General features: G+C 35.1%; 1 protein-coding gene across 1 annotated transcript in view; it reads left to right on the forward strand.

Moving 5' to 3' along the window:
- The window catches only part of TES (testin LIM domain protein), a 76,461-nt gene extending 51,531 nt beyond the window's left edge, over positions 1-24,930 (forward strand). The window contains exons 3-7 of the mRNA XM_054564423.1: positions 8,840-9,092; positions 9,960-10,295; positions 11,228-11,443; positions 11,836-11,994; positions 23,768-24,930. Of these exons, the coding sequence (XP_054420398.1) occupies positions 8,840-9,092; positions 9,960-10,295; positions 11,228-11,443; positions 11,836-11,994; positions 23,768-23,956 (1,153 nt within the window). The 3' untranslated portion in view covers positions 23,957-24,930. The remainder of the gene's footprint in view (positions 1-8,839; positions 9,093-9,959; positions 10,296-11,227; positions 11,444-11,835; positions 11,995-23,767) is intronic.
- Positions 24,931-25,406: the final 476 nt, after the last annotated feature.

Here is a 25,406-nt window from a genome sequence, read left to right on the forward strand (position 1 = left end):
AAACCTAGTGTCAAATCATACTCAATGGGCAAAAACTAAAAGCATTTCCCTTAAGATCAGGAACAACACAAAGGTTGTTGTACCCACTTTCACCACTCTTATTTAACACAGCACTGGAAGTTCTAGCCATAGTGATCAGACAAGAAAATGAAATAAAATGCATCCAATTGGAAAGGAAGAAGTAAAACCATTATTCACAGTTGTCATGATACTGTACATAAAAAATCCTATAGTCTCCACCAAAAAACTACTTGACCTACTAAGTGAATTCAGCAAAGTAGTGGGATACAAAGTTCATATTGAGGAGTTGATGACATTATTGTACACCAACAATGAAGTATCAGAAAGAAAAACTAAGAAAAAAATTCTATTTACTATAGCAACAGAAAAACAAAGTACCTAGGAATAAATCTAACCAAGGACATAAAAAACCTGTGCTCGGAAAACTATAGAATGCAAAGAAATTGTGGAAGATACAAATAAAATGGAAGCATTTACTGTATTCATGAACTGGGAGAATTAACATCATTAAAATATGCATACTACCCAAAGCAATCTATAGATTCAACACAATTTGTATTAAAACACCAAAGGCATATTTCACAGATCTAAAACAAATATTCCAAAAATTTATATGGAACCAAAAAAGACCCTGAATAGCTTCAGCAACCTTGAGAAAGAACAAAAAAGTTGGATGTATCACAATCCCTGATATTAAACTATACTACAAGGACACTGTAATCAAGACAATCTTGTACTGGCATAAGAACAGACACATAGATCAATGGAACAGAATGGAGAGCCCAGAAATAAACCCATATCCTCTGTGGCCAATTAACATTTGACAAAGAGGGCACAGGCATACAATGGAGTAAAAACAGCCTCTTCAATAAATGGTGTTGGGAGAACTGTACTGGTACATGCAAAAAAAAAAAAAAAAAAAAAAAGAAGGAAACTAGACTACCAACTTATATCATACACCAGAATAAACTGAAAATGGATGAAGAACGTAAAAATAAGTCATGATACCATAAAAGTCCTAGTGGAAAACAGACAGTAAAATTTCAGACATCCAACTTAGCAATATATTTGCCGCTATATCTCATTGGTCAAGGGAAATAAAGGAAAAAATAAAGTGGAACTACATCAAATTACAGTTTCTCCACAGCTAAAGAAACCATCATCAAAATTAAAAGGGAATTAACTGGGAGAACATATTTGCCAATGATACATCAGACAAGGGTTTAATCTCCAAAATATATAAATACAACTCAACACTGGGCAGACAAATAACCCAATTAAAAAATGGGCAAAGGGTGTGAATAAATACCTCTCCAAGGACATTCAGATGGCCCATAGACATATGAAAAAATTCTCAACATCACTTGCCTTCAGAGAGATGCAGATTAAATCCCCAAAGAGATATCACCTCACACCTATCAGAAACGACTATCATTAATAAAACAGGTGCCAATGAGGATGTCGAGAAAAGGGAACTGTCGGTGGGAATGCACACTGGTGCAGTCACTGTGGAAAACAGTATGAAATTTCCTCAAAAAATTAAAAATGGAACTGCCTTCCATTTTTATGACCCAGTGATTCCATTGCTGGGAATATACCCTAAGAATCTGGAAACACCAATTCAGCAGAATTTATGCACCACTATATTCATAACAGTGCTATTTACAATAACTAAGCATTGGAAACAGCCCAAGTGTCCATCAGTAGGTAAGTGGAGTAACAAACTGTGGCACATTTACACAATGGAATCCTATGCAGCAGAAAGAAAGAAGTCCTTCCTTTTGCGACAGCATGGATAGAACTGGAGACTATTAGGCTAAGTGAAATAAGCCAGTTGGTGACATACAAGTTTCACATGACCTCACTTATAACTGGAATCTAATGAACAGAATAAACTAATGAGAAAAATAAAACAGGAAACATGGAACAGACTGATAGCTGTAGGAAGGGAGGTGGGAGGATGGGAATAGTGGAAGAAAGGGGAAGGGACTTGTCAAAGAACCTGTATGAATGGCTTATGGATATGGACAACGGGGAGGGAATTGAATATGGGCAAGAGGGGTGGGCTGCGTATAGGGGAACAAGAGGGAAAAAAATTTGGACAACTATAATAGAATAAATGATAAAAAATAAATATTTAAAAAATGTAAAAAATAAAGTCTCTTCAATAAATAGTGTTGGAAAAATTGGATAGGTACACGCAAAAAAAATGAAGCTAGGCCAGCAACTTACACCAAACACAAGAATAAACTCAAAATGGATAAGAGACAAATATAAGTCATAAAACAATGAAAATTCTAGAAGAAAACATATGCAGTAAAACCTCAGACATCTCTCTTAGCAATATTTTTGCTGATATGTCTCCTAGGGCAAGGAAAACAAAGGAAAAAATAAACAAATGGAACTATGAACTAACAAGTTTCTGCACAGCAAAGGAAACAGTCAACAAAATGAAAATGAACACACCATATTCACCAATGATACAACTAATAAGGGGTTAATTTCCAAAATATATAAAAACTTATACAACTCAACATGAGGAAGATAAACAATCCAATTAAAAAATTGGGCAAAGGATCTGAATAGACACTTTTCCTAAGAGGACATACAGATGGCCAATAAACATATGGAAATATGCTCAATGTCACTAGTCATCAGAGAGATGCAAATTAAAATCACAATGAGATATCTCACACCTGCCAGAATCACTACCATCAATAAATCAAAAAACAACAAGTGCTTGTGAAGATGTGGAGAAAAGGGCAGTAATGCACTGTTGGAATGCAGATTGGTGCAGCCACTGTGGGAAATGGTATGGAGCTCCCTCAGAAAACTAAAAATGGAAACTGCCATTTGACCCAGTGATCCCACTTCTGGGAATATATCCTAAGAATCCCTAAACACCAATTAGAAAAAATAAATGCACCCCTGTTTTCATAGCAGCATTATTTACAATAGTTGACATCTAGAAACAGCACAAATCAGTAGATGAGTAGACAAAAAAGAAGGAAATCTTACCTTTTGCAACAGCATGAGTGGACCTGGAGATTATTATGCTAAATTAAATAAGCCAGTCAGAGAAAAACAAATACTGTATGATCTCACTTATATATGGAATCTAATGAAAAACACAAACACGTTCAATATAGGAACAGAGGCATAAATACTTGGAACACAATGACAGCTGTCAGAGAGGAGTGTGAGGCAGGGACTAGATGAAAGAAGGTATTTGGATTAGCCAAAGAACATATATGCATAACTCATAGACACAGACAACAGTGTGGTGATGGCTAGAGGAAAGCAGGTGCAAGGCCTGGGTGGAGGTAGACAGAGGGAGGGTGGGGGGAATGGGGACATCTGTAATAGTGTCAAAAATAAAAATAAAAAAGTTTTAAAAAGCTAGATTAGTAGTAAATACCACAGGTTTTCCCAGTGTGGAGCTCTGTCCCCTGGCCCACATTTTATAGGATTCCTTCTTGCATGGCAGTTTGTAGCAGTCCCTTTTTATTGTATAAATGAAGCTTGAGTGTAAGGGATCTGGAAGGTATGTGGTCATTCCAACTCCTTCAGTGATGACAGCTTGAGCCAAAAGAACTATTCCATCCCTCTTGAGTCACATTCCTGCTAAGTGCTCTGTTCCTGGAGGTCACCTTCTGGAGCGAGGATGCAGATGAGCCTTATAATATATTTGTGATTTTAAAAACTATAATTAATCAATCATAGGTTTTTCCCCACTCAGAAAACTAGTTGAGCACTTGTTTAGCTACTTCTTTTCCCTCATTACTGCTGCCACTAGTGTACTGTTTTAACCTGATTTTTACTTGCTTAATAAAGGTATGTTGGGTGGTTGAAGGGGTCAGTAGGGAAAGCAGATTTCCTCAGAATGAGAATCTTCCAATAATAGCTAAGACAAATAATAATAAAATGTATACAGGGGGCTCTTATATCATTGGTTAATATACCTTTTTATATATAACATTTTCATATAATTTATTTAACCATGGTACAGTTTGTCATAGTTTATGCTGTAGAAACCAGCAGGCTTTATTTCACTCACTCTTTTACAATCTATCTAGCAATTTCTAAAAATCTAACTCCCCTTATTTTAAGCTTTAGAACTGGATAATAAACATTTCCAAAGCAAGCCTAGTATTAACCACATATTCCTGTAACATTACTACTTTTTTAATCAATCACTTTGCTAATAATTAGGATGCATACCATAATTCACAGCATAGAAGGATCTCTTTATCCATATTAAGAACTAAATTCCCACCCCACCTCTTTCCCTCAGGAATGTATGATTTTAAACTTGATCCAAAAATGATGTGGTAGTTTAATGACTAAATATATATATATACTTATATATAAAAATTATATATTTTATATTAAAATTATATATAAAAACATATATATAGTTTGTTAACCAAAGAACAAGAATGAAGAGAATGCACTGCAATAGAATAGTATGTTCTTTCTATTAGATGGAAGTATGAGATAACTAGATGTAAGAGTCTTTAATCAGAATATGCAAACTCTTTAGCGAATTCTTACCAAATAAATATTTCTGACCAGTGTGTGTACAAGGAAAGTAGTTTGCCTTCTCACCCTTCATATTTCTGTATCTCTGTCTTTCTCTTTCTGTCTCTCACTTTCTGGAACTGTACAAGTCAGCTCTAATATCTTCAATTTGCAAAACTCACCTCAAGAAAACTCAGAACACAAAAATTATAATTATTTAATATTAATAATTTGTTATTTGGCAAAAAGATTCATTTAAGAGTTTTTGCTTACTTCTTTTAACTTTCTGATGTAGAGAAATCCAATTATATTAATTTTAAATCCTGAAAACTTATTAAATTCTTATTGATGCTAATACATTGTATTTTTATGATTAATCATGCATAGAATCTTTTAATAACAATAGTATAGTTTCTTTCTTTCTACTGACTCTTTATAACTTCTATTTCTTCAATTTTTTTAATACTCTGCTTAATACCCACAGGACAATATGAATGAAGCAGTAGTAGCAAGGTTGCTTTCTTGCTTCAGATTCTGAAATGAATGTACTAAGTATAATGTATGCTGAGTGTTTGTGGGTTTTTTCTCAGAAATCCCTTCTAAAATTCTTTTAAGTTCTCTTCTATATCTTAAGTTAATAAACAAAACATAACCAGAAGAGATGTTGAAATGTGTTATTGAATGCTTTTTCTGCATGAGAAATGAACATTTACTTTATTAGTTTCTGCTATTGTCTTTATTTTCCTTCCTTGTATTTTAGTTGTAATTTGCATTTTTCCCAACTTCTTGAATTGAATACTTAGCTTTCTTCTTTTTAATTTGAGCATTTAAGCTATACATTTCCTTCTAAGGAACCCTTTAGATTTGTTGTACAAGTTTTAAGAAATTTTGCCGCCTTTTTTCTGAAAATATTTTTGTTTTAATGTCTCTTTATTAAATATTATTGTTTCTTTCAACACTGGATTTTTTAGGTTTTTTTTAAAGAAGTGTTTTCTAGTTTTTGTTGTTGTTTTTGATTTTTAACATAATTGCACTCTGTTCAGATAATGCCGATGATCAGTCCTTGGTCATTTCTTTAGACTTGCTCTATGGCATAGTTGTACTCAGTTTTTCCAAGTGTTTCAAATACTTGTAAAAAAAGAAAATGTATTCTCCAGTCAATTGATATGACATTTTCATATGCCTTTTAGATCAAGCTTATTAATTGCCTTATTCAAATCTTTATTTCAAATTTTTTTAGTTTCCCTACACTGATGGGTACGTCCATTTGTTTCTTATAGCTATTTTCACATATATTTTGAAGTTACGTTATTAGTTTGCATTAAGTTAAGAATGGTTACATCATAGAGGTGTTTTTTAAACTTTTGTCACTATGTAGTGACTCAATACTTGTTAAAGGAAAAATCATTAAAGTCCAATCTGTTGATATTAACATAGGAATCTAAATTTTTGCTTATATTTGCCTGTATTATCTTTTTTGTATCTTTATGCTTTTATTCTTTCTGTGTCCTTAAATTTTGTGTCTTTTACTATAGCATATAGTTGGATTTTGTTTTATTATCCATTGAAAACCGTTAACTTTTAACTGGGGAATTGAGTCCATTTATTGTGACTATTGATATATTTGGATTATATCAACCATCTTAATTATTACTTTCTACATGTCGTAATTCCCTGTTTTTTTCCTTTATTGCTTTCTTTTTTTTAAATTAGAGACAATCTTTAATATCAATATTAACATCAAATATAAATAGTATAGCTACACTAATTAATACACTGGAATTGAAAGAATATTTTTATTTTTATTTTTCCCATATGGAAATTTTTCTTTTTATTTTTTTAATTTATTGTTGTTCAGTTACATTGTCCCACCTTTTTTCCCATTGCTCATCCCTACTCCAGCCCCCCTACTCCCACAGTCAATTATTGCCTTCTGTTTGACTAATTGCATTTTATATATTCATTTCATTTTCTCTGTTAATTTAGAAACTATATAAAATATTTCTCTCTTTATTTACTTAGATATTTTTAACATGTATACTTAACACCTAATGTTAACTTATACCTTTAATATCTTCCTGACACTGTAAGTATATTAGATTGGCTTTTAAAACTCTGATTCCCCCTCTGCTTTAAACGCTCTTGTTGCCTTGGATTTTTGGTTTGTTTTCAATACCATACATAGTCTTTCTCCTTGCAGTTTCCTCTGTTATCTTTTCTAGCTTCTGCTCTTTTGTCAGGCTCCTTCCTGGTCCTCACCTCCTTCCTCCACTCTTCCCCTGGGAAGTGAATGTAATCTGCTCAACTCATAATGCATATGTATCATTCCCTGGCTCTTGAGTACCAGGCTACAGTTTTTAACACTGGATCTATATATCCTACAATCTGCTTGAGATCTTTACCCTTTCTTATAGACATTTCAAAATTAATAATAATTCAGTTTTGGAGTCCTTTCATCCATCTTTTCCTCACATACCTCAGATCTATTCCTTTCCATTTGGGCACTGCAAACTTATCAACAGTTCAGTTTTGGAGACCTTTCATTACCAGCCTCCCATACCTTAGATCTGTTCTTTTCCATTTACTGTCGTAATAAATTTCATTTCTTTTTCCAACTTACTCATTCCAGAAACCTGGTTCATCTTATGACCTCATCATTTTTTGACAAACTGGGCCTTCCCTTCACCATCACTACATTCAAATCAACCACAAGGTTTAGTCAGTTTTACACTCAAGGAGATCTTAAATTTGTTCCTTTATTTACACTCCACTGTCAAATACTCTAGTCCAAGCTCTAACACATCTTACCTGGACCACTACAAATTCATTACACTTGTTAATTAGTAGCAGAATCTGTTACTTAGAATCATGCCACTGCAAACTGGATACACCATTGACATGTCAGTTGGTTTCCCTGCTTTCAATTATTTATATCCCTCATCACTCCACATGGTGGGTATTACAGTTTTTGAAAATGGTAGATCTAATCATGTAATCCCATTATCTAAAAGCCTATAGTGCCTCTTGACTCCTCCTATAAGAAAGACCAGATTCCTTAAGGTGTCCTACAAGTCCATGTATAATCTCATGGTTACCTCCCATCCTTGTCACTGCCCCATTTCTTACTTCATTACAGTCATACCAGCCTTCTCTGATCATGGAACCTAAAAGAACAATTTCTTCCTAATTTAGGACCACCACAAATACTCATTCTTCCCAGAATATTTGGAGGATCTTCTTTTTTCCTTCCCCCTTTCCAAATATACACACACAAACCCAATTCAGACCTATTATTTTCCACATCCTCCAGATCTCAACCTAAATGTCATTATGGAATAATGTTCTTAAGAAGTTCTTCCCTCATCATTTTCAAGATGTCCTCTCAGTTATACCATCTCAAGGTGTCCTGTACTTTTCTATCACAAAAGCAATTATAGAGTGAATGTGAATGTGTGTGTGTATTTGTTTAATGTCTGCCTCCCCATCAGGTGGTAATTTTTAGAACGTCAGAGACTGGGCCTATTTTTGTCACCATTATGTCCTACTACCAAGTACACATGGTACTTGGCACATAGGGCACTCATATATGTTGCATGAATGAATGAATGATTATATGCTAGACAAGACTAGGGGAGCTGGTAGTGTACTTCAACTACAGGAAGAGCAGAAACTTTCATTTACCTCTTTTTATGCATAATGGAGCACATGGTAGATAATCACTAAGGGTTTGAAGAAATAAAAGAGGGAAGAGAAAGGAGAGAAAAATGGAAAAATGGAAAATGAGAAAGGAAAGGAAATTGGAAAGGGACCAGAAAAGGTAAACCTAAATTATAGAATTATAGTCCTTGATAACAAAAGTTATATCAACCTCCCTATTTCTCACTTAAAAAAAATACTTGAATAATGGCTAGAAAATTGTGATTATTAAAAAAAATGAAAGCTCTTGGCTAGGATAGGGTTTTTTTTTGCTAGATAGATTGTTGATAGATTGTTTATTTGAGAGAATAAAGAATACCAGATAGGGTTACTCTCAGAATGCCCCCTTGAGCATGTATTTTTAAATCAAAACCTAACTTTTTCAGTCTCATAGAGTGAAGTTACATTTTTATGTTTCATTACTTAAATTTATGAATAGCTACTTAGTATTGCCCCCACCACACACACAAAAAAAGATTTTCTTTTGCACACTATTAATTGGAATATGTGTAAAAGTATTTTATAAATTACAAATGTATACACATAATTATTATTGATTGGGTATAATTAATCATTGCCTACTTTATCCCAAAAATTATAGAAAAATATGTCGTAACTGCAAGTGCGGCCAAGAAGAGCATGATGTCCTATTGAGCAATGAAGAGGATCGAAAAGTAGGGAAACTTTTTGAAGACACCAAGTATACCACCCTGATTGCAAAGCTAAAATCAGATGGAATTCCCATGTATAAACGCAATGTTATGATATTGACCAATCCAGTTGCTGCCAAGAAGAATGTCTCCATCAATACAGTTACCTATGAATGGGCTCCTCCTGTCCAGAATCAGGCATTGGTAAATAATAAGTGGGAGGGGAGTCCCTTTATCAAAGTTCCTGAATTACTTCTTTAGGGCAGTTTCTTTAGTTATCTAATCATCCTCAGGTCAGTTATTTTTCTGGGATTTACATTACTCTGACTTTCAACTTCTCTTATAGTCTTTTGAAAGTAAGATTAGATACTTCATAGAATTTTTCTATCAAATATGTTAAACTTTTTGAGGGAATGACCTATAATTCTTAATAATTAGATGCAAAACAGATGTTTTCTACAAATCTAGTGACTCTTCTAGCTTATGCTTGAGAATATTTCTTTTAAGATAGTAAATAATATCTACAGAATAAAACTTCTATCATTATTTAGAACTCCAAACATGTTCAGCACCATATTTATTTTACTATGTAAGGCAAAATAAAGGCATTACATATTATGTGATACTCCTGTTTTAACTAGATGAGGCATGTGGAAGTCTTTTAAGAAGGTTAGTTAAATCATCAGAGTGAATCTTGTGATAATTTTTTAATAATGAAAATGCTGTTTATCCAAAAGCGATTCTAAACATGCTGCCTAAAAATTTGTTCTCTTACAATTATACATTGTGCATTTAGGACAAGTAAAGATAAGTAACCTGAATCTTTTCATAAATTGAAGAGAAAATCTTTAATTTCATGGAGAAATATGTGTTTATCTTTATTGAACTAAATCTATTTGATGTACCATTTTTGAATATGTTAATATCTCAGGACATTTATATGATGAAGATAATTTGTTAATAGATAAAGCCAACTTCTTTGTTAAGTCACATGCTTCTGATGTGTACTGAGTGTTGCCTGCCTGACAGCCAAGGCACCTCCCAGTTAACACTGATCTCCTTGTGGTTCAGGCCAGGCAGTACATGCAGATGCTGCCCAAGGAGAAACAGCCAGTGGCAGGCTCAGAGGGGGCGCAGTACCGGAAGAAGCAGCTGGCCAAGCAGCTCCCTGCCCATGACCAGGACCCTTCAAAGTGCCACGAGTTGTCTCCCAAAGAAGTAAAGGAGATGGAGCAGTTTGTGAAGAAATACAAGAGTGAGGCTCTGGGAGTAGGAGATGTCAAACTTCCCCGTGAGATGGATGCTCAAGGCTCCAACAGAATGTACATCCCTAGTGGAGACAGAAGCACCACAGCACCAGTGGGGACCATGGAGGACAAATCGGCTGAACACAAAAGAATTCAGTATGTGAGTAGAGTGGTCACACCATTGGCCCGGTTGGTGTATTTTATAGATATTGTCTCTTTCTTTGAACCTTTTTGGAGTCCATTCCTTTGTTTCCAAAAGGGAGTAAGGGAAATAAATTGAATTAAAATTCAGTTTATACTGATTTTAGAAAATCATGTTTGAAACCTCTGCCTAAAGCCAAGTTTTCTTATTGTTGCCAAGAATAATTATGAGTTTTAGGTAAACATAATAGTTAGCATTAGTGTCATTCTGGAACACAGCATACTAATTTAGAATCTGTTTCTAAACATAATTTTGGTGCTGTTTATCTCTTCCCATAAATAAGAATAATATATGGTTAGGTTAATTCAGTTTTGTTTGTGACATCGTACCTAAAATTCAAACTTAAGTAAATTTATGTGGATATATGCTCCATCATATTTTTTAAAACATCTTATAGAGAAGGAAATTGAAGTCTTTTTTTAACGGCTTGAAGACAATTGTGACACCAATGACCAAAAAATGAGAACTAAATTTAATGTAACACATCTCTAATAGATCCTATTAGTACATCAACCAATAAGACTTAGTTTTGTTTAAAAAAACACTTTTCAGAAAGTACTAATATGCTCTAAGGTAATCATGTTTCAGAGATCCACTCAAAATTTAGATGAAAATGACAATTAGCCATTTTCCATAAGTTATTTTAATTCAGAAACCAATACTCTGTTACATACAGATTGCAACAATGAGGTTTGAATGACCTAGAGAAAGCCAAGAGATTTTGTTTCACAGAATTATTTATTAACACCTTATTGTTTATATGGACAAACTATTAATTTCAGTAGAAATTATTTCTTTTGAAAGTTGTTTCTGTGAATTTTTACTAAAGCTGCTGATGAGAAATGCCAGTCTTATGATGGCTAGATTGTTTTGGATGGATTTCTTTTCAGTCCTGCTACTGCTGCAAACTGAGTATGAAGGAAGGTGACCCAGCCATCTATGCTGAAAGGGCTGGCTATGATAAACTGTGGCACCCAGCTTGTTTCGTCTGCAGTACCTGCCTTGAACTCCTGGTCGACATGATTTATTTCTGGAAGAATGGGAAGCTATACTGTGGCAGACATTACTGTGACAGTGAGAAACCCCGATGTGCTGGCTGTGATGAGGTATGTTCTCTAAGGCGACCTGCATGCAGGCTCATTTTGTACCCTCACATGGCTCTCTTACCACTGTAAGGCAACTCTTAGCAAGAAGCTGACATGAATTAGCCAAACATCATTTAATTTATTTATATCCAAAGAAATTGAATGAAAAAAACTGTTAATTTCAGTCATTCTGAGTACTATATTAATTGTGTTGACTAAGAAAAAAGTGTCCAGAAACATAAAAGATTGATTTAGACTAAACTAAATAATAACCTAAGTTCAAGTTTAGGTTACTTTCAGACAAGAATGTAAGCTGATATATTTGTGGATCTAATTCCCTTATTATCTAAAGAACATAGCTTTGTTATTTGTAGCAAAAATATATACCTCTCTTAATTTTATCCTCTTTCCAGCTGATATTCAACAATGAGTATACTCAGGCAGAAAACCAAAATTGGCATCTAAAACACTTCTGCTGCTTTGACTGTGACAACATCCTAGCTGGGGAAATATATGTGATGGTCAATGACAAGCCCGTGTGCAAGCCCTGTTATGTGAAGAATCATGCTGTGGTAAGAAGCAGTCTAGGGATATGTTGCCTCAGCCTGCTTTATGATTTGACTTTATGCCTTTAAGTCTCTTACAAGTGAGAAACAGAGAGCACTACTCTTAAGTAGGAAACATATGATTCCTACCATAGGGTGTTAAAATCCAGATAATTCAAAAGCAATAAATGTGTCTACTGTCGCCTATCTCAAGATTTCTACCTGTGCAGTTTACACTGTAGATTATAAATGGTACTCAATTATCAAATCCCTATTTTCAAAAAAATTTCTTAATGAAAATGAGATTGCTTGATTCTCATCATATAGATAAAATTCCATTTAAATTAAAGTTTCTAGTGGCTGATCATATTTTTTGGCTATTTTATGATTCTGTTCATATTACTAGACCATTACTAGGACTTTGTTTTTGCTGCTTGGAATGATTTATTTGCATGGACCAAACACTCAAGTATTCAACGAAAGAGTACATTTTTTTTTCTTGAATCTGCCCTGCTTACACAAAGCTGCTATTGCATGATGGCCAGGAGATAATTGAGATAATTTAGATAATTTAGTAAATTTAAAAAGTTGACCACATATGGTAAATCTTATAAGCCAGGGGATATTAAAAGCACAGACATTTACTTCTTTGTATGAAGAAAATACCTACCAATTAAAGGTTTCCCTGAGCTATCAGGTAGAAGAGACTCTGGCTAAGAAAGAAAATGACATATTTACATAGTTCTAGGGGAATAATAATATGAAAATAAGGTAACAAGTTTTGGGGTCAATGCCAATTTTCAGTCCTTGCCCATTGTCCCCAGATATAATTAGTTATTTTTTTTTAATCAACTCTGCCTCATCCATCAATATATCTCAGGTCCTCACATTTACAGCTACTATACTTCAGACCTTTATTTCTTGTTATTTGGTTTGTCATACTGGCCTCAAATATGGTCTCCCCACATCCATTCTTGGTCTTGTTCAAAGCCACCCTCCATAACAGTGGAAGATAATCTTCCTAAAATGCAAATTTGATCCTTAAGCCTTTGCTTAATAGATCTACCAGTCTCTTCTTGCTATTTATCTATCATCTATCTATCTATCTATCTATCTATCTATCTATCTATCTATCTATTTATTTATTTATTTATTTTCCTTACCTGAGGGCATGCCTGTTGATTTTAGAGAGAGGGGAAAGGAGGAAGAGAGAGAGAAAGAAATATCAATGTAAGAGAGGAACATTGATATGTTGACTCTCGTATACAACCCAGAACAGGGACTGACACTGCAACCTAGGCATGTGCCCTGACTGGGGAAAATGCACAACCTTACTGCCTATGGGATGACACTCCATCAACTGAGCCACATCATCTGAGGCTCTCCTTACATATCTAGCTGCTTCTACTCTTAATCTAACCCAAATCATGCATTTCCACAATTTAACAGTATTTTCTTTTCTTTTCTTTTCTTTTGTTCAAATACATTTGTCTCCATTTTCTCGCCACCCTTCCCCTGCCCCTCCCACCTCCACTTCCCACCCTCAATTCTTCCCCACTTTGACTTTGTCCATGGGTCCTTTGCATTTTCCTTGACCTAACCCTTCCCCTTCTTTTCCCTGTTACACCCCCTCCCACATTCCCCCTCATTACTCTTGGTTTGCTTTTTCTTTCAACGTTGCTGGTTATATTTTTCTTGCTTGTTTGTTTTGGTGATTATATGGTATTTGTCTTTCACTGCCTGGCTTATTTCACTTAGCATAATGCTCTGCAGTTCCATCCATGCTGATGCAAAAGGTAGTAGCTTTTTATCTTTCTGCTGCATAGTGTTCCATTGTGTAAAAGTACCACAGTTTTTTGATCCACTTATTTGCTGATGGGCACTTGGGTTGGTTCCAGCACTTGGCTATTGTAAATTGTGTTGCTATGAACATTAGGGTGCATAGCTTCTTTTGAATTGGTGTTTCAGAATTCTTAGGGTATAATCCCAGCAGTGGAATTGCTGGATCAAAAGGCAGTTCTATTTTTATCTTTTTGAGAAAATTCCAAACCATTTTGACAGTGGCTGCTCCAGTCACCGCATTCCCACCAACAGTGGACTAGGATTCCCTTTTCTCCACAACCTCACCACCACCGGTTGTTTGTTGATTTCTTGATGATGCCCATTCTGACAGGTGTGAAAAGGTATCGCATTTTGGTTTTAATTTGCATTTCTCTAATGGCTAGTGATGATGAGGATCTTTTCATATATCTCTGGGCCCTGTGTTTGTCCTCCTTGGAGTATGTCTGCTCAAGACCTTTGCCCATTTTTTAATTAGATTATTTGTCTTCCTGGAGTGGAGTCATGTGAGTTCTTTATATATTTTGGGGATCAAACCCCTATGTGATATATCATTAGCAAATATATTTTCCCATATGGTTGGTTCCCATTTCATTTTGCTGATTTTTTTTTTTTAGCTGTGCAGAAGTTTCTTATTTTGATGAAATTCCATTTGTTTATTCTTTCTTTTAGGTCCCTTGCCCTAGGGGACATATCGGTGAAAATATTGCTGTGTGGAATATCTGAGAGTTTCCTCCCTATGTTCTCCTCTAGGACTTTTAAGGTGTCATAACTTATATTTAAGTCTTTTATCCATCTTGAATTTATTTTTGTGTGTGGTGTAAGTTGCTGGTCAAATTTCAATTTTCTTGCTGGTCAAATTTCAATTTTTTGCATGTAGCTGTCCAGGTCTCTGAACACCATTTTTTGAAGAGGCTATTTTAAGCTTCTGTCCATTTTGTCGAATATTAATTGGCCATAGCAACATGGGTTTATTTCTGGGCTCTCTATTCTGTTCCATTGATCTATGTGTCTGTTCTTATGCCAGTACCAGACTCTTTTGATTACAGTGGCCTTGTAATATAGTTTGATGTCAGGTATTGTGATCCCACCTACTTTGTTCTTCTTTCTGAAAATTGCTGCAGCTATTCAGGGTCATTTATGGCTCCATATAAATTTTTGAAGTGTTTGTTCTATGTCTGAGAAATACATCATTGGTATTTTAATAGGAATTGCATTGAATCTATAAATTTCTTTGGTAAGTATGGACATTTGGGTGATGTTAATTCTTTCCATTCATGAACATGGTATTGGCTTCCATTTATTTGTGTCTTCCTTAATTTCTTTCTCAGTATTGTATAGTTTTCTGAGTACGGGTTTTTTAACTTCTTGGTTAAGTTTATTCCTAGGTACTTCGTTTTTCTTGTTGATATAAGAAATGGGATTTTTTTCCTAATTTCTGATTCTGATATTTCATTGCTGGTGTACAAAAATGCATTCGATTCCTGAATATTGACTTTGTATCCTGCTGTTTTGCCAAATTCACTTATTAGGTCGAGTAGTTTTTTGGTGGAGTCTCTGGAGTTTTCTGTGTACACTAGCATGTCATCTGCAAACAATGATAATTTTATTTCCTCCTTTCCAATTTGGATGCCATTAATTTCTTTTCCTTGTCTGATTGCTGTGTCTAGGACTTCAAGTACTATGTTGTACAGAGGTGGTGAAAGAGACACCCTTGTCTTCCCATCTTAGTGAGGGAGCTTTTAGTTTTTTCCCATTGCGTATGATGTTGGCTGTAGGTTTTTCATAAACGGGCTTTTTTTATCTTGAAGTATGCTGCCTTTATTCCCACTTTCCTGATTGTTTTTGTTGTAAATGGATGCTATACCTTATCAAATGCTTTTTCTGCATCTATTGATATGATCATGTGGTTTTTGCCTTTCTTTTTTTTTTATGTGATGTATTATGTTTATTGATTTTTGAATGTTGAACCATCTTTGCATCCCTGGGATGAATCCCACTTGACCATGTTGAATGATTTTTTTAATGTATTGCTGGATGCAGTTTGCCAATATTTTTTTGAGGATTTCAGCATCTATGTTCATCAGCAATATTGGCCTGCAGTTTTCTTTCATGGTTGTGTATCCGTTTGGGGGATTAGGATGATGCTGGCCTCATAAAAAGAGTTTGGAAGTCTTCCCTCTTCTTGGGTTTTTTGGAATAGTCTTAAGAGGACATGGGTTAATTCTTCTTTGAATATTTTGTAAAATTCTCCAGTGAAACCATCCGGTTTTTGTGTGCCGGGAGTTTTTTGATTGCTGCCTCAATTTCACCCGCTGTTATCACTCTGTTCAGGTTTTCTGCTTCTTCTTCATTCAGTATTGGAAGTTTATATTTTTCTAGAAATTTGTCCATTTCATCGAGGTTTTCAAATTTCTTGGCATATAATTGTTCATATTAATTTCTTACAATCCTTTGTATTTCTGTGGTATCAGTTGTTATTTCTCCTCTTTTATTTCTGATATTATTTGAGTCCTCTCCCTTTTTATCTTGATGAGTCAGCTTAAAGGCTTGTCAATTTTGTTTTATCTTCTCAAAGAACCAGCTCCTGGATTTGTTGATCCTTTGAATTGTTCTGTTAGTCTCTATGTCATTCAATTCTGGTCTGATCTTGATTATTTCCTTCCTCTACTTTCTCTGGACTTTGTTTGTTGTTGTTTGTCTGGTTCTTGTTGCTGTAGGGTGAGGTCATTTATTTGAAATGTTTCTACCTTTTTTAGGTAGACCTGTATTGCTATGAACTTCCCTCTCAGGACTGCCTTTGCTATATCCCATAGGTTTTGGACTGTTGTATGTTCATTTTCATTTGTTTCCAGAAACTTTTTGATTTCTACCTTGATATCATTATTGTCCCATTCATTGTTTAATAGCATGCTATTCAGTCTCCATGAGTTTGAATTTTTTGAGTTTTTTCCTTGAAGTTGGTTTCCAATTTCAAGGCTTTGTGGTCTGAGAAAATGATTATTATGATTTCATTTTTCTTGAGTTTGTTGAGGCTTGTTTTGTGTCCTATCTTGTTGTCTATCTTTGAAAATGTTCCGTGTGCATTTGAAGAGAATGTGTATTTTGCTTCTGTGGGATGAAAGGTTCCATATATGTCTGTTAAGTCTTTGCTCTAATGGGTCGTTCACTTCCACAATATCCTTGTTTATGTTTTGTTTAGAAGATCTATTCATTGTTGACATTGGAGTGTTAAAATCCCCTACTGTCACTGTGTTGCTCTCTATATCTTTCTTGAAGTCCTCCAAGATTTTCCTCATATATTTTGGTGCTCCTGTGTTAGGTGCATATAGGTTTATAATGTTTATGTCTTCTTGTTGGATTCTACTTCTAGTATTATGAAGTGTCCTTCTGGGTCTGTTTTTATGGCCTTTGTTTTGAAACCGATTTTGTCTGGTGTAAGTATTGCTATCCCTGCTTTGTTCCCTATCCATTTGCTTGGAATACTTTTTTCCCCTCCCTTTACATTCAGTCTGTGTAGGTCCTTTGTTCTGAGGTATGTGTCTTGTAGGCAGCATATGTGTGTATCATGTTTTCTTATCCATTCAGCTATCCTATGTCTTTTGATTGGGCCATTTAATCCATTTACATTTAAAGTTATTGTTCATAGGTACTTATTCATTTTTTCCCTTTGTTCCTGCATTCCTCTCTTTTTCACTCTTTCTCTTCACCTTTCTAAGGCAGTCCCTTTAGCATCTCTTGCAATGCTGATTTGATGGAGGTGTAATCCTTTACCTTTCTTTTGTCTGGGAAACTCCTTATTTTGCTTTCCATTTTAATTGAGAGACTTGGGTAGAGCAGTCTTGGTTGCAGGCCTTTGGTTTCCATTCCTTGGGATATTTCTTGCCATTCCCTTCTGGCTTGTAGTGTTTCTGTTGAGAAGTCAGCTGATAGTTGTATTGGGTTCCCTTGTATGTTACTACTTGTTTCTCCCTTGTTGCCTGTCAGATTCTCTCTTTGTCTTTGATATTTGCCATTTTAATTATGATGTGTCTTGGAGTGGGCCTCCTTAGGTTCCTTTTGAATGAGATCCTCTGTGCTTCCTGGATTTTTATGACTTCTTCTCTCCTTCCATTTGGGAAATTTTCCATCATTACTTTTTCTAACAGGTTCTCTATCCCTTGCTCTTCTTCTTCTCCTGGTATCCCTTTAATATGGATATTAGTATGTTTCAGGTTGCTCTGCATTTCCCTAAACATCTCTTCATTCTTTTTAGTTGTTTTCATTTTCTTGCTCTTTCTGGGAGCTTTTTTCTACCTTGTCTTCCAACTCACTGATTTGATCCTCTGCTTCATCAAGCCTGCTTTTGATTCCTTCTACTGTGTTCTTCAAATCAGAAATTGTATTCTTCATTTCCTCTTGTCTCTTATTGATAGTTCTGTGTCCGTTTTCATGCTGATATAGCTTGCAGTAAGTTCCTTGTAGTTTCCCTGTAGCGTTTTATAGTTCTCTCTGAGCTCGAGAGCTCATTGAGCTTCCTTAGAACCATTGTTTTCAATGTAGTATCTGATAGTTTACTTGCCTCTATTTCATTTAAATCTCTTTCTGGGAATTTGTCCTTTCCCTTCAACTGGGGGTTGTTTCTTTGTCTTCCCATTATTTGTGGGATTCTTGGTTTTTTGCTTCTGGTTTTTGAATTGATCTGGCTTTCCTTCCTGACTCTTGGTGTGAATTTCTGTTGTAGGTGGCTGCTGTTTTTTCTTTCTGGATCTGCCTCTGATGATCAGGAGTTGACCCCATCTGATCTTAGGCAGACTGTTTGAGACTTCCAGGAATCTACACTCTGTGGCTGTCTCTTTCAGTTGTTAATCTAGTCACTGTGCACTCAGCAGCCATGCTTAGGCACAAAGGTTGGTTCAGATTCCCTCCTAGATTCAGGGATATTGTGTCCTGTCATGCTCCTGATGCTCAGGAGAGTGGTCTGCTGGAGCACTTGCTTGCTGCCGTATAGGGGAGGAATCAGCACTGGGATCCCACTGGCTACTCTCTCCATTCTCTCCCCAAAACCCTCTTCCCCAGTCTCTTCTCAAGGATCTCTAGACCACTCTGAGCCCCCTGTATCCAGGGATCTACTATCTGTGACTACCACTGTAGTCAGCAGCCAGGCTTAAGCACCACCAGGCCAGGGCAGAGCCTCCTGGGATGGGGATATTATTTCCTCTGCCGCTGCTGCCACTCAGCGCAGTGGTCTGCCCAAGCAGGATGGCTGCTGCCATATGGGCAATGACTCAGCAATGGGATCTTGCCAGCTATTCCCTAAGTTATCTCCCCAAAGCCTCTTTCCCCAGTCTCTTTGCAGGTGTCTCTAGCCCACTCTGCTCCCGCCTTTACCAGAGCCCAGTGTAAGTGACTGCAAATAAAAATTTATGCGTTGGCCCTTTAAACATCTTTTTTTTATCTCCAGCCGCCTGTCTCTGGCAGAAAGCAACCCTGCTGCTTTTCACAGCTGGCTGTCATCTGTGTGCTTTTTGGGCTCTGGTGCTGCAGGCTGGAGATCCCCACTTTTGGTTTAGACCCCACTCTTCTCAGGGGTATCCAACTGGTCGTTAAATATCCCTTGGCACTGCCAACCATGGGCACCCAGCCTGCCTTCTTGAATCTCTACCATGCTCCTTACCAGTTAGGTTGTGCTAAAGCTGATTTTCTATCTGTCCAAGGTTATAGGGCTTTCCTCTCGCTATTGCTCAGATGTTTGTTCCAGGTGATTTCTCCACAATTAGTCGTAATTCCAGATTGGTCCTGGGAATAAGTCAGTGTGACTTCCATTCAGTCTTCCACCATCTTACCCCATCTTTTTCCAGTTTATATACTGTTCTTTGTCTTCTGCTCACACTTATTCCTTTGTCTGACATACCCTCCTATTCCTGTTTTAGCTGAGTATGCTTACACATTTTTCCAGACTTAGTTTAGGCTTAACATTTTTCAGAACAGTTTTCCTGATTCCCTTCCCCAACTGCCACCCCTTTCTCTCTGACTAGGGCTGGAAGCCCCTCTGTTCCTTTGAGTCTTTGTGTGTGTGCTTGCCCAGAGGTGTGCAATTGTTAATATCACTCATCTGTCCCTTCCATTACACTGTAAGCAGCTCGAGAATAGGGCTTGCCTTTTTATTTCCTTATCCTCAATGTCTGCACCGAAATCATTTGAGTAACTTACTTGTAGTCCGAGATTTATCATTCGTTTTGAGGTCAAAATGGACCCTCCTTATACCTGGGGAAAAGATGCTGAATCACCATGTGGCCTGATACATAATTTAGCCAAAGAACTTCTCTGAACATTGCTTTAACAGTTTCTCAAAAGAAGAGGGATATCATAATGTGTATTTTATTGTAGAGTATGCTACCTTCATGTCAAGGACTAAAATGCAAACTCCATGAAGTCAAGGATTTTGTCTGCTTTGTTTTCTGTTCTATTTGCAACACTAGAACAACACATTAAATACTCAATAAATACTTATTGAATAAAACTTTAAATAGATGAAGCTGCTTTATTTAACTTTTACAAGCTTCTCTCCATTACATTATATCAAATCAGTGGGGAAGATTATAACCACAAATATGATTTTTTTCTAAAAAATAATCTCTTAAGTATTTAGCTTTATAATATGGTATGACTTCTTTCAAATGTTTACTTTTCTGTAAGATATATTATTGTTTTTTCCCTGATACCAAAATGAACATATCATCACCTAAACAAATTCCAGCTGATGCCAGATAAAGCATGCAACATGCTAAATGATGCAAAATTTTGCAGAAGCTTATCTAGTTTAGGGCATATATCTACTTAGATCATTTCATTTTTTTTTTAATAAAAAGAAAAGAGATGCAAATTATTTTTAACCTGAAGCCAAACAATCAGCTCAAAACAAGGCATTTCTTAGAGGGGAAAAAAAAACTAACCTAGAAGGAAGATAATGGGAAATGCACTGAGTTTGTCTCTGCATGGTCTCTTGAATTCTAGTATCAAATCGCCACCCCCAGAATTCACATCTACAAGATTCCCTGCTGCCAGAGAGCTCTTTACACAATGTCATTAGCTATTTCACATTGTGTATACAAATAAAATAAAAGGAGTAGGAGGACTTGAAGGAAGAACTCCGAAATATTTGAGGTTTATGAACACAGGAAGCACATTATCTCCCTGCAAGGTTTTATAGTCCCCAGACCCTTCCTTACTGAATTAAGGATCAGTAAGATTTTTTACCTAGGATTACATGTCAGACCTAGGGAGGAATAGCAATCAAATTATTAATAAAACTTAATTTTATGATACCATAAACCCTAAATTCAGTGTGTTCATTAGTTATGTTTTAACCTCAATAATTTCTTTAATATTACGTATAGTTAATAGTAGTTATCTCTTTTATAAATTGCAGATTAAAATGTGTATTTTATGAGTATTAAAAAAATTCACAAATATATATATATATATAGGGCTGAGATTAAGGAGGAAGTTCATGGACTAAAAGCAAGGGAATAAAAAACTGAGTGTGAAGTGCTTCTATTTTATATAAACAATTTTAAAAATATTGAAAAGTTAATATAAGATATAGAGGAAGACATCCTAAATGAATTATAAAGCTATAAAAATGAATATATACAATAGCAATTGCTTGCATGGTGTGGAACAACAAAATTGGAGGATGTTTGTAATTAAAACACTTACTTTTGTTATATTCAGAAATACTGTATTGATTACGCAAAAAGATTCTCTCCCTTGTTTCTTAGGGAGACTGGGTCGACACAGTGTGGGAATTAGCAGCTACAATCCCTGTAATTAGAAGCCATGGAGCTCTAAAAAATACGGAAAGTATCTTGCAGGCCTGAAATGGATATCTGTAACAAGGCTAACTCACTGAGGCGCAGCCACACTTTGAAGTCCTTTCAAGTTAGAAGGCTCAGGCTAAATGACCTTCAACCCACCCCCAACCCCCATCTCTCAGTAATTCCTTACAATCACATTTAAGATATCAAGAATGTTGAATTAATCACTTTCATGTAATTATGGACAATGTTGTTGATTTTGTCACTTGTTATAAAATAAAACAAAGTCTTTAGACAGTCACATTCATTCAGAACATGCATCAACAACTAGGCATGTGAACTGTCTGGTGACTTGGAGGTCTCAACTGAGTAGTTTGCTCTCTGGTATAATAATGGTTATTCATTTATTTTCTTTATATACATATTCAGCTAAAGAAGAAAATTATGCATGTTATGCATATTTGTGGCTGTGGATTTGCAGATATCATACATATATAGGGTCCAGCAGAAGTAATGCCTGCTTGAGCATGGTTGGTAGGATAATAATATGGGTGTAAAAATTAATACTTTTAATTTGAACATTTCACCTAAAATGTCATATGGTGTGCTTGAGTGTGATATTGTTATGTTACAGAATTATATGCTTATGGTTATAATAAAAGACTTTGTGATAAAAAGAGGCATTATTTGTGCCAGACCCTGTATTTGTATATAACATACATATACACTGAATGGTAAAGGGGATATAAGTATTAACATTCTACAATATTAGATTATTCAGAAATTATGACATGACAAAACAGAAGCCAATTAATTACATTATATTTTTAGTGCAAACTATTCTCACATACTGTCAGTATTTTTAATTAAGTCCTTAATTACTTTGAGCATGATTTTCAATTACTGTCTAGAAATTAGTGCTGTTAATAGTCTCATGTGTCACAGGTAAGACTAATAAAATTACCACTTCAAAGCTTTAATGAATGAGGAAAAGCTTTTTATTAAGATTTTTTTAGACCAGCTTTACATTTACAATAAAATTTAAAGGAGGATAGAAATTTTTATATACCTCTTATCCCCACACATATCCCTTGGCCATTATCAATATCGCTTACTTCAGTGGTACATTTTTACCAAGGATAAATCTACATTGACACATCCTAATCACCCAAAGCCCATAGTTTGCCTTAGGGTTCACTCTTGGTGTACATTCTTTGGACTTAGACAATGTATAGAATAAACAAATGGTATATATGCATATGTGTATATATGTACACAATATATATTATGTACACATATGTAATTTTATGTATGTGTACACACACATCATTTTACTGTCACACAGAGTATTTTCGCTACCCTAAACATCCTCTGTGCTCTGCATATTTATCTCTTTATTTCTTCCACCTCCCCGCCCCATGCCACAATTCTGGCAACCACTGATTCTTTTTTATTTTGTCCATAGTTTTGCCTTTGCTAGGATATCATAATTGAAATTATACAGTATATAGCTTTACATATGGACTTTTTTCACTTAGTAATTTGCATTTAAGTTTTCTCCTTGTCTTTTTATGACTTGATAGCTCATTGTAGCAGTGAATAACATTTCATTGTCTGAATGTGCCACAGTTTATTCATTCACCTATAAAGGAAATCTTGATTGCCTCCAAGTTTTTGCAGTTATGAATAAGGCAACATCCAGATACAGAATTTTGAGTAGACATAAGTTATCAACTCTCTTGGGTAAATACTAAAGGACATGATTATTGGATTGTTGATAAGAATATATTTAGTTTTATAAAAAACTGCCAAACTACCTTCCATACTGTATCATTTTGCACTCCTACCAGCAATGACAGAGCTCCTATTGCTCTACATCCTTCTTAGAATTTGGTGTTGTAGGGAAAATCATAAACATAATAACTAACGTACAGTCTCATAGAATATGCTGGGACCAAATGCACTGCTTTGTAATTCACCATCAAGGCTTTCTGCCTTGAATACCATGGGGATATTTTATAAGCATCAAATTACCTGTTTGCTCTTCACCTGTTACTTCTCACAGTGTTCTGCACATAGGTCCCATTAACAGTTGTTTTCTAAAAAGATTAATTGGAAAGTCATTCTCATTCTCTTTTTCATTTGTATCTTTAACTTAATAGGTATGTCAAGGATGCCATAATGCCATTGATCCTGAAGTACAACGAGTGACCTACAACAATTTCAGCTGGCATGCATCCACAGAGTGCTTCCTGTGTTCCTGCTGCAGCAAGTGTCTCATTGGGCAGAAGTTCATGCCAGTAGAAGGCATGGTTTTCTGTTCAGTGGAGTGTAAGAAAATGATGTGTTAAGAGGAGAGCACCAAGCAGTATTGAGCCATAGCTATCCAAAGTGGTCTGCATTTCTACTGTAAAATGCAATTTGGAAAAATAAATGGAAAAAAAGAAACTATGAAGGATACTAGAAGATTTTGTTAAATATCTTTCTTTGCTGTATTTCCCATACCATTTTTTTTCATCTCACAATTTAAAACCTGTTTTAAGCATTTGATTTTAAAATATAAAGAATGTTATCTTTCTTTACCTTTTCGGATGTAAAATCACTGAGTTGGAAGCTTGAGTTTAATTAATCTTTTTATCCCTATCCCCCATGTGCCAAAAAGTATATATGAAACAAAAGTTAATATGATGAATGGAGAGATGAGCATTTCTAGTTCTATATTCTTGTTTCCCTTTAGTGTAAAATGAAGAAGAAATGAAACTTGCCCTAATGCCAAAGCTACATTTATTGCTTCATCATATTCACTGAGCTTTGTAGTAATACACAGTAAATTCTTTTGACAGAGGAAATAGAAATGCAGCATAAGATAGAGAGATGCATTTGCTATTTCCTAATTTAGGTAGAGGTGGCTTTATTGCATTTCCCTTTTTAAAAAATAAATTTTTCCTACCTCTCAGTATTCTCTTTGTAAGCTGGTGACCTTCATATGTGACCTTGAATATTTTATTGTCACATGTGGCATCCACACTTTATTTCTATAGATGATTTTTGGCATGGACTTAAAAATTACTCATTTATATTATGTTTTCAATCCAAAGAACACATATACTTTGTGTACCCAAGAAACTATAATTTGTACTGATTGCAATTGCCTGCTGTGATTTGGGTATATTTCTTTTGCATAGTTTTTTTTCTTTTCTAATAGATATTGCCCTATGACCCTTCTAAAGCCTGTTCATGGGTATATCGAATGTCTTCTTCACCCATATACTTCCATCCTTAAGTATTCCTAATGTTTATTTTTCCCTGTATAGTTACATACACAATGCACTATGAAAATTAAATGAAGTTAATGACATGCATATTATTATTCAAAATAAAGTTTCTTTCACTTTAATAATTGTACCTTGATTCTTCATATCCTTTTCATTAGAGAGGAGAAAAAAAAATCCTTCTGCAATTAAACACTTGTTAGAGCAGGGGGCGCTGTCTCCAAGGATTAAAAATTACCCAAACAAAGGCTGCTTTCTGACAAGACGGAACAGAAACTAGGCTTTCACTATAAGTTTTATGAAATTTTAAAATCAAGGAATTTGTTAGTTTTCAAGTCATGTTGGAATTTTTTTTCTTTTAGGAAAACATGTCATTTTAATTGAAGTTTGGGAAAACTGTCTTCTTTTGAGGTGACTCTAACAAGGATTTTTATACTTGAATTGCAAGTCTATTTTGCTTACTAAGAATTTTTTCATGGCAACCTATTGTAAAAAGGAAGGAAATAGTGGTAAATTCATTTTTTTCCTT

Source organism: Pteronotus mesoamericanus, unplaced genomic scaffold (genome assembly GCF_021234165.1).
Source record: "Pteronotus mesoamericanus isolate MK-2021 breed Mesoamerican mustached bat unplaced genomic scaffold, CSHL_Meso_final scaffold_85, whole genome shotgun sequence".
In the NCBI taxonomy this organism is placed as follows: domain Eukaryota; kingdom Metazoa; phylum Chordata; class Mammalia; order Chiroptera; family Mormoopidae; genus Pteronotus; species Pteronotus mesoamericanus.